Genomic DNA, 11,192 nt, shown 5'->3' with positions numbered 1-11,192 from the left:
GGCGAATCTCACTTAGCGGCGACAGCGGGTGGGCGCTCCTCGTGGTGGTCGACTAGATATATATATATATATATATATAGAGAGAGAGAGAGAGAGAGAGAGAGAGAGAGAGAGAGAGAGAGAGAGAGAGAGAGAGAGAGAGAGAAGGGGAAAAGGGGAGGTTCTCTCAGTTTGCAGAAGGGAAAAGGAGAAAGGGTTTTTAATTTTGTTGTTTTTTTTTGTTGAAGAAAAAAATGACGGAATGGTCGAGGAATTGCATTATAATGAATTATCAGGGGCGACGTGGCATAGCATTAGGGGCGACGCATTACCCTTGATAAATTTCACAAATCACAATGCACCGCCTAAATTTTTCTCTATTTTCTGGTCAAAATTTCAGAATATTAGGGGCGACTTGTGAAATATCAGGGGCGACTATCCACTCGTCACCTCTAATATTGTGTATTACAGTTGCCCCTAAAAGAGTCGTCACTAAAACTAATTTTTCTTGTAGTGGGCCCCGGACCCGACCCTGCCCCCAACCCCCAGCCCCAGACCCCCGACACCGATCCCAACCCTGAACCCCATCCTGAATCTGGCCCTGACTCAGACGTGCCCTATACGTATTAAACATACTAATACATAAATGATATCATCCAAATCCTAAATTTATTTATTTTGTATCATTTTTTTTATTCCTATAATTTGCATATTTTGATAAAAATTCATTAAACAAATTAAAAGTTATTCCCGACAAATTTTGGTTCAAAAAGGACTACAACGTTTAGACATGTGACAACACACATGATGGGCTTGGTAAGCGTTGGTTTTGGTACCTTTTAATATTTAGGATTAACAAATACAAGGAATTAAGAGCGTTAATTTCACCAAAAGAAATGGGAATACATGGGATAATAAGAAGAGTTTATTTCTTTATGGGAGAAAACAAAAAGGTTCCCAATCCATCGAAAATACTAGAATATACGTAAAAGAATAATAAAGACCCCATACTGTATAATTATTTAATAACACATTTCTTAAAAAATAAATCGAAATGACACTCCACTTTTTTTTTTTTTTGTATTTATAGTAGTATTAAATTTTTTTCTTTTTTAATGACAATACTTATTATTGGTTTCAGGTGAGCTGATATGTACAAGTACAACAAATGAATGAAATTTAGACATATCATTCGTTTTAACAAGAAAATGAAAAAATATGTAATAGTGACTCTCATTTGTACGTGTTTCGTTTTCTCATTTTTATATAGTGGATAAGACAAAACCTCAATATGCTTTAGTTTATTATTAATCGACTAAGGCAGAGATAAGAGAAGCAAAGTCATATTTTTCCTCCCTAGCTTAGTTCCGATATAATATAGGGTTTTTCAGATCTACTTTCATGAGCCTCACACCGGAGATTTATCGGTTTTCTCTTGAAGAAAACTGAAGATCGTTCTTTCCTAATTACTAATCTTCTAGTCTCTTTCGATTGTTAACGGAGATCTAACATATTCCTCCTCATCGCTCAAGGTTTTTTTTTAAACATATATATTATTTATATATTTATCATCTTTGAGTTGCAGAAAAAACTTTGAACTAAGTTGACGAACTCTCGTATACATTTATATATATTTTTTTCCAATTTTTTCAGTTCATTTTTTAAAAGATTCGAGTAAAAACAAAATCCACCAAGTCTTTTTCTTTCTTTTTTTTTTTTTGGAATTTTATTTTCTTATTATTTTTTTCCGCTGCTAATTTTCAGCTTAGTTCTCACTACGCGCACTAGCACTACGCCAGTAGGAAAAATGGCTCGTTAGTTCACACAATGGCGTAAGTATTTTTTTTATAGCTTAGTTTATTATGTTTTTTTTTTTCTTATTTTCTTTCTTTTTTAAACGACTATGTTCATTAGTTTCTGTGATTAGTTTCTGTTTGATCAAAATTTTAATTATACTCACAGTTATAGTTATGGATGATTGTATGATGGAAACTATAACATTACAGATTGATTGGACTCACCATATATATATATATATTTTTTTTAAAAATATCTTCCGTGATTAAGTTTATATATATATATATATTTGTATGAGTGAGAAATGATTTTGATGAAATAATTGCAGATCGAGCCCTAGCTACTTGTTCGATGGTGACCCCGTCCCTGCTGACGCTGTGGCAGCCGCGATTGCGGGGACGAAGTTGACGCAAAAGATCTGCAATGAAGGTGCATTCTCGCGTAAGAACAGGCAGCGTCAATTTGATGGGTCAAAAAGCCAGTTAGAAGTGATACAAGCTTTAAGTAACTGTGCTAACGAAGAATCTCAAGAGGGTTCAGTGGAATTTCTTATGTTTTCAAAATTATTGGAAGCTAAGAATAGCTTGGAAGATGTTTGTTTAGAAATTCTCTGGTTGGAGGTGGTGGCTGCTGCTGCTTCGGGGAGAGGGACAACAGGAGGAATTCGTTTCGCGAACCTAATGAGGAAAAAATTTGACGAGTGGGTTTTGTCAAGAATGAAGAATTCGTCCATTCGATCACAAATGAAGGACATTGATTCAACATTTTCTGTAATAAGCCAATTACATGGCATGAGGAGGAGTACTAGTAGTAGTCCTGCTACTTCCATAGAAAGAAGAAGATCAGATATGATATCATTCATGATGAAGACTTCTCCTCCGACTACTGATTATCCTATTATGGGATTTCAAGAGTGCATTGAGAAATTGGGGGCACTTTTGACAGATGAAGGTTACAAGAATCAAGTTATTGTCATATGCGGTGAAGTGGGTTCAGGAAAGACAGTTCTTGCAGGGGAGATTTACCAACATGAACAAGTCAGGCATCACTTTACTTCTTTGGCTTGGGTTACTATTCCTGATATTCATCAAGTACAGTTGGAAGCCATGCATATGTTGAAAGAGATTTTGACTAGTCTTGATCCTTCCAAAAGTGATACTGTGGAGTGTGAAGTCGAACAGGTGCTCTCTCAAGTTCTTGAACAAAATAAGTGTCTTGTGGTGATCGATAATATTCAATCTCCTGGGACATTATGCCAACTTTTGAAGAAGGTATTCCCCAAAGACAAAGATTCAGGAAGCAAACTCTTACTAACTAGTCAAAGAAAGAATGTGGCTCGTGACGTGGATAAGGATTCTATGTTGTTTAAACCTTCTGGTCTTGATCAAAATACTAGCAAGGAATTGATTTTAGCATATTTACAAAAACATGACATAGGTACTATATTCACTCTTTCTCACTTTATTCTTAACTGTTATGTTCTGTGCATGAGGATAATTAAGGATGTTTGGCATAGGCTTCCTTTACATAATTTGAGACAATCATGAGGTTAAGTTTCGTTTCTCTAGAGAAGACTACCACAGTATGCATATTAGAGAATAATGTAATTTCATATAAATTGATCGAACAGAAATTTTATTTATAGAGTTAGAATAATAAAGATTATTTTGTATAACTATCTATACTAAACAATTAATATTCCTATAGTCCCACTTAATTATGTTTAAATGACACATCATAATATATTTATATTAATAACAGAACTGATAATGTCCCACTTAGTAATGTTTAAATGATACATCATAATATTGATTATATTTATATTATTAATAACAAAACTGATAATATTAAAAGTTAAAAATAGAATGGTATGTGATTTAAACATAGATGGAATTACATGTTGGAAATAGGAAATTTAAGAACACGTGTCATTTACATATTCCATAATACTGTATGTGTCTAAATGACGACCATATATATATATATATATATAGTATATAAGTTATATGTATATAAAAATTATTGTCACGTACGTACTTCACCTTGCATATATAGGACTCTCAAGTGCTACATATATATATATATATATATATATCTTTTGCCTGTTTCTGAATTCTGATATAACGCTAGCTAGCTACTCTATAAAGTTTAAAAAGAATCAGTACAGATGAATTGAAGATCAACTTTTTTGTTTACATATACTACTTCTTGCATGCATATTACTGATGACAAGGAAAAAAAATATATGAAAATGCGTGACTAGTATAAGTGAACGTACAAGTTAACGTCTAATCTGTTTTTCTTTAATTTTTATTATGTTTACAGATTTAGAAAGTGACATACAGATCGAAGCATCAGTAAGAAAAGTGGTCAAAGAATGTGCTGGTTTACAACCAACCATTTTACCAGGAACAGTGATTGGGCTTGCACAACTTTTGTTGAGAAACAAAGACAATATTGTTGATACGTTGAGGACAATGTTGAATAATTGTGTTAAAAAATGTATTTTGAAAGGAAAAGTCAATGATCTAGAAGACTCCAGCAGCCATAGCTATGTAAGTTTATCTGACTCAATCAGAAAGAGTTACAATCACTTTTTTCACGATGGAGATATAATAAAAAAATCCTCGTTCAAGCATTTGGCCAGTTTCCCAGAGAACTTTGTGATAAGAGTAACAGACTTATGCCAACTATTGATGGTGGAGTTAGGCCTAGAATGGAAGCCAAAGTTCAGCAAAACTGGCATTTCACCAGAGTTCAACGAGGAGGAGGCATATTTTGTGTTAGCCGACTTGGAAGAAAAGTCTATGGTTAGTGCAGTAGAGTTTTCATCCACGGGTGGGATTAAAGCTATTGTCTTAAATGGTATTATGAGAGACTTTTGCTTGTCAATGGCTGAGAAAGATAACCTGGTACAAGTCATTGATATTCGAAACGTAGACAAGGTAATTGGGTCTTCATCTTCTGTGCCATGGAAAGATCAATATCGAGTCAAAAAGATAAGGAGGCTTGTAATTGATGTGTTAATGGAAGCCAAACAGTATCTTATCTTATCTAAAGACACTATATATAATAGCCTTTCCTCTTTCATTTGCTTCAAGACCCTTCCTGCAGGCTCCGGATTGGAAAAACTGTTGAAACGCTTTCCAAAACTAAGAATTCTCAAGCTTGAAAACCAAGAAAGCTTTGTGAAAGTGCCAAAGAGTATAGGAAAGAATGTTAAATTCTTGATGCTATTTAGCCTAAAGAATAGCTATGTGAATGAAGTGCCATCTTCCATTGGGGAATTAAGCTTCCTTCAAACCCTAGATTTGAGAACCAAGTGTGCTTTGAAACTACCAAATGTTTTGTGGAAGTTGAGAAGGCTGCGGCATTTGTATTTGCCACATGAAGGGTACAGTGTAAAAGGGAGAAGGAAATTGCTGCTGGACGGCCTTGTTGAGTTGCGAAAACTAGTGAATATTTTGATTGAGGACTGTGATTTCAACATTTTGATGTCAGAATTTGTCAAACTTGAAAAGTTGGTCATACTTGTTCGGTCAAACCCCGCGATGCCTCTTCAAACTATAAGTAGCAGCGGAAATATTCGCTTCAAATCTCTCAAGTCTCTTGCTGTGGAAATTTTAGGTGGTGAGGACTTGGATATAGCTCCGTTGTTATCGAGTTGCATGGAATCACTTGAAAAGCTTCGTCTAGATGGGATTCGGACGTTTCCTGCATTTGCAGCCATGCTCCCTCCACAGCTCCTTAAGATTACTCTGATGAATTCTTATCTCAGATATGATCCAATGATGATAATGGGAAAGGTACCGAATTTGAAGTTCCTTCGGCTTGGTAAAAATGCCTTGAGTGATGGGGTTGAGATCGTCAAGTTCAGCCAAGGGAATTTTACTCGTCTTCAATTTCTTAGCTTTGAGGGACAGCAAAGATTAACGACTTGGTCTGTGGAAGGATGTTTGCCTCGTTTTGAGAGTTTGGAGATTGTAAATTGTGAGAATTTGAATTCAATTTCAGAGGCATTGAGAAGACTTCCAAAGCTCAAGCAAGTTCTGATTCAGGAGATGCCTCCTCATTTCAGAACTGAGGTGGAAGGACAATTCCCATATTTAACTATCCTTTCAGGCATATAGGTACATATCTCTTTAATTATTCAATCTCTTTGAATTGATCATTTATGTGCAGTTGTCATTTTTCTTGGAAGGCCTACATCAACATTTCTAAACTATAATAAATCAATGTTACAATTAAAAACAACCCTTCTTCCTCTTCAAAGGTTCTTGAACACTGTACAACTCAAATTATGATCACTTAGTTTACACCACAGTAAATTCTCACACACTCAACAATGTACAAAGAAAATTAACTCTTGTTATCTCTTTCTCTCTTTTCTAAATCTCTCAAAACCTCTTATTTTCTTGTATCTTTAACTAATGAAACCCCTGGATATATATAGCTGCAGCTCCAGTTCTTTCACGTGTTGAAAGAAAAACCAGTTCTGTTTTAACTGACTAAAAATCTGTTGTAACTAACTAGGCTTAAAAAAGTAACAGAAGAGATAAGTTATTTAATGATCTCTTAATAATAACACGTCATATGCCAATGATATTAGGATTACTCCAACAGAGAGTAGTTACTAGAAAACTCAACTTAATTATACAAAATGTAGAATGTTAGTGTACAAAACTAGTCCAGTACTAAAACACCTTATATACTAACCTATGACAAGTTAACTTTGTTATTAGTAATTAAACTATGTCTTGGTTAGATATGTAGCTGGTTTCGGAACACAACAACTAAAACTGAGTTAAAGAGCAACCAATTCATAATCAAATTACATAATAACCCATAATTGGATATTACATTTTAAAATAGAAAATTTATGTTTTATGCTCGAATTTTCTCTTACACGTACAAAATTTCTTTTGTAAGTATAAACCAGAGCCCCCTGTCGGACACTAAGATTTGTATATATTTAATTATATGCTTGTTTTTGCTTCAATGAATTTGGGAATGTAACTTCATTACATTATTGCTTTTCACTTAGTTGTTTTACCCAAAATGCATATTATTGGTGAGTAAATATATATAATAAAAGAAATATTAGAGGGAAAATAAACTTGAAAGTGTAATCATATTTCCCCATTGATATCGTTTTTGCTCACATTGATCTTTGTCTCCAGGTTTGATGATGATCAGCAGCAAGTTACGCCAAGGATGAAGATCATTCTAGCTTGCTGGCGATTTGGCTTTTGTGTTATATACTTTTTTATTTTATTTTATTTTATCTATTTTTTCAGATTATAAGGATTCATGGAAAAGTTTTGTAGTTTTGTTTGTGGATATTTGTTTGGTTGCATCAGTACATATTTTTATTTTTGTAAAAAAGCTGGAGAAATTTTGAATTATTTTGTGTGTGGATATTTTATGATATCTATATGCATGTTGTATATATTTATCAGTCTTGTTGCCAATAATAAATTATAAAAAATAAGTTATAAACAAAAATATTTGTTTTTTTACTATTGAACTACATGATTTAAGAATGGTTAAATAGGATACAAAATTATCCAAGTTTTTTAATGGAAAATTATGTAGGTAATCCACTTTGATATCTTATTGAGCAAAAATAGTGATATTATTCCTGATTGATCAAGAATTTTGATTTCTTTTAAATATCATCATTATCCAACGTTTCCATTTTATTAAATGAATAATTTGAAAGACCTATTGATTATAACAAATGATGAGAGAGATGATCATTTCAACATTTCAAAATATGGATGTGAATTTTGGACCTATGAATGAATAGGGATATTCTGAAACTCACAAAGAAAAAAAGAAAGTGACTTAAGACAAAAAGATAAAAAAAACTTTGACGAAAAAAGAAGTATTAAAAGTATTTATACATGGCACTATTGGCGAAACAATGTAAGGATGAGATAGGACAGCTAACCCACCTCATTTTAATTTTCTTTTATATAATATATGCATGAAAAATTATAAAATTAATTAGAAAAAACTTAGTTGAATTAATTATACCATTGACGTAATTTTTCTTTTTAATAATTTATAATATAATTTGGGTGGTTATTATATATGAACTTGTGCCACCATCAAACTATTTTTTTTATTTTATATTTAAGTTCTTTAGGTCTATGTATATACTAGGTAGAAGTAATATGCAATGCACGTTTGTTTAGTTTCAAATATGTAAACATTGTCTATAATTTTAATAAAAATTGATTTATTGTTTTTAAAAATACACACATATATATATACTAGATACAAGCAACATGCAATATGCACGCTTGCTTAGTTTTATTTATAAAACTTATTAATTATTCTTATTAAATTTACCTTAATGTCATATAAATTTCAAATAAATATCTTATTTTAACTAAATAATTTATTTATTTTTGTTTAAGTTTATGTTTGTTGTAGTTTTTGAATTTGAGAGTGACAACAAGAGATTATATATTATATATATAGTGTAATATTAAATATTATACATGAATTTTAAATTTAAATTTCTTGATAGATTTAAAAAAAAAATTGTTGCTAATTGACAGTAGATTGTATTATATGTTTAATATGATATTATTCTAATGAGTGAATTTAAGTTTAATTAAATTTTATTTAAGTTATAAAACATATAATTTTATTATTTTTAAATAATTATCATTGTAAAATATTTCAAAAATATCTTATTTTAATTTGTTTAATTATTTATTATTTTTAAATAATTATCATTGTAAAATATCTCAAAAATATCATATTTTAATTTTTTATTTTATATAAGTTTAGGTGATGTTTACAAACTACCGTTAAATATAAGAATATTCTGTTAAATACAAGAATATTCCGTTAAAGTTAACATTAAAAAAATAAAAAACCGTTAAAACCAATAATTTCAGTTATCTACACACTTATTATATAGAAGAGATATTATAGACTACATGAGATATATATAAAAAATACAATAATATTAAAAAGAAATTAATAATAGAAATAAAATAAAAATAATAGAAAAAGTCATAGTATTGACAGTAGTATACATGGATAAATTATTTTTAGTTTCTAATGTATTTCACAATGTCCTCTAGTGAATTTGATGAAGAAAAAAAAGCTTCAATCACTTGATAAAAAATAAACTATCACATAAATTTATAAGTTAAAAAATGATATGTATGTCTTTATTATTTTTAAATAAATATGATTTAATTATTTAAATTATCATAAAATATCCTTAAAATATCTTATTTTAATTAAGTAATTAATTTATTTTTGTTTAAGTTTATGTTTGTTCTAGCTTTTGAATTTTCCATTGACAACAAAATATTATATATTATATGTTTAATATAATATTAAGTTTAATTAAATTTTATTTAACTTATAAAATATATGGTTTTATTCTTTTTAAATAATTATCATCGTAAAATATCTTATTTTAATTTGATAAATTATTTAATTAATTTTATTTAAGTTTAAGTCATCTTTACAATTTATCATTAAATATAAGAATATTCTGTTAAATATAAGAATATTCTGTTAAAGTTAACGGAAAAAAATAAAAATTCGTTAAAACCAATAATTTCTGTTATTTATACAATTTTTATGTAGAAAAAATATAAATAAAATAAAAATGACACACTAGAACATTAGATTATTTTTTTACATTCCTATACCAATTTGAGCAGAATTTGTATTTGTCAATGTATTTGCTTACCTGTGAAAAAACTTGATTTCTATTAAAATTATCAAATATTTTAGATAAAAATTAGATAGATTTATAATTTTGGGTTGAATTAGATTTTATAAATTTACATATATATATATATATATATATATATTAGATACAAGCAACGTGCAATATGCACGTTTACTTAGTTTTATTTATAGAGTTTATTAATTATTTTTATTAAATTTATATTAATGTTATATAAATTTCAAATAAATATCATATTTTAATTAAATAATTTATTTATTTTTGTTTAAGTTTATGTTTGTTCTAGTTTTTAAATTTAGGAGTGACAATTATATATTATATGTTTAATGTAATATTAAATATTATACATGTATTTTAAATTTAAATTTCTTGCTAGTTTTTAAAAAAAAAAATCAATTTGTTACTAATTGACAGTAGATTATATTATATATTTAATATGATATTATTCTAATAAGTGAGTTTAAGTTTAATTAAATTTTATTTAAGTTATAAAATAATTTTATTATTTTTAAATAATTATCATTGTAAAATACCTCAAAAATATTCTATTTTAATTTGTTTAATTATGTATTATTTTTAAATAATTATCATTGTAAAATATCTAAAAAAATATTATATTTTAATTTGTTTAATTATTTATTATTTTTAAAAAATTATCATTGTAAAATATCTCAAAAATATCTTTTTTTAATTTTTTTAATTATTTATTTTATTTTATTTAAGTTAAAGTATTTACAAACTACCTTTAGATATAAGAATATTCTGTTAAATATAAGAATATTCCGTTAAAGTTAAAATTAAAAAAATAAAAAACCGTTAAAACCAAAAATTTCCGTTTTCTACACACTTATTATATAAAATAGATATATATTTTAAAATAACACACCCGAATATTAGATTTTTTTTTACATATTATATGTATTAAAATTATCAAATATTTTCGATAAAAATTAGATAGATATATAATTTTGGGTTGAATTAGATTTTATAAATTTACATGTATTTTTAATTTGGATGACGATTATAATTATATTTTCTCAACCTAATTTATATTTACACATTTAGAAAGTTACATAAACATTGAAGCATTAGTAGGAAAAACGATTGAAGAATGTGCTGGTTTACAATTACAACCATCCATTTTGTTGAAAACACTGATTAGGCTTGCATGAATTTTGTCGAGAAACGATCATAGTATGGAAAAGGTAAGGAGACTTGTAATTGATGTATTAATGGAAGGAAGCAAACGGTATCTTGTCTTAGCTAAGGATATACTATTTATCATAGACTTGTAATTGCTTCAAGACCCTTCCTGCAGGCCCTGGGTTGGAAAAACTATTGAAACGCTTTCCAAAACTAACAATCCTCACGCTTGAAAACTGTTATACCCAGATTTCGAGCCATGGTAAATGTGACCTCGAAAGTTGGATTCGCAACGAGTGGTCTTGTAAGGATTGGAGTATGCTCCAGGATTGTATATCGAGCCTGCAAAGTACGATATATGATCTCGAATATGGTGACCTCGAAACGATCTCGATCTCGAAGGGTAGCTCCGAGAACACACTCATCCTCGAGGACAACTTCGAATCGGGGGGTCTCGAGCTCGATGTACGTACGATCTCGAAAGACACGTGATCTCGGGAAATGTCATTAGCTCGCACAATGACGTGGGACCTGGGATGCTAAAGCC

General features: G+C 29.4%; 1 protein-coding gene across 3 annotated transcripts; it reads left to right on the top strand.

Annotated features, from left to right (window-relative positions):
* Window positions 1–1,328: 1,328 nt before the first annotated feature.
* Window positions 1,329–7,229, top strand: LOC133782024 (probable disease resistance protein RF9). Of its 3 annotated transcripts, XM_062221168.1 has the most exons (6): window positions 1,329–1,511; window positions 1,744–1,811; window positions 2,105–3,213; window positions 4,102–4,331; window positions 4,413–5,906; window positions 6,957–7,229. In XM_062221168.1, exons 2-5 carry the CDS (start codon window positions 1,807–1,809, stop codon window positions 5,904–5,906), a joined length of 2,838 nt encoding a protein of 945 aa, XP_062077152.1. In that variant the 5' UTR covers window positions 1,329–1,511; window positions 1,744–1,806; the 3' UTR covers window positions 6,957–7,229. The 3 variants fall into 3 exon arrangements, with proteins under 3 accessions (XP_062077152.1, XP_062077151.1, XP_062077153.1); XM_062221167.1 differs by having other exon boundaries at window positions 4,102–5,906; XM_062221169.1 differs by lacking the exon at window positions 1,744–1,811 and having other exon boundaries at window positions 1,330–1,511; window positions 4,102–5,906.
* Window positions 7,230–11,192: the final 3,963 nt, after the last annotated feature.

The sequence above is a fragment of the Humulus lupulus genome, chromosome 6, assembly GCF_963169125.1.
Source record: "Humulus lupulus chromosome 6, drHumLupu1.1, whole genome shotgun sequence".
In the NCBI taxonomy this organism is placed as follows: Eukaryota; Viridiplantae; Streptophyta; class Magnoliopsida; order Rosales; family Cannabaceae; genus Humulus; species Humulus lupulus.
The sequence above is the reverse complement of the archived record's forward strand: the minus strand, read 5'-3'. Positions and strand labels throughout refer to the sequence as shown.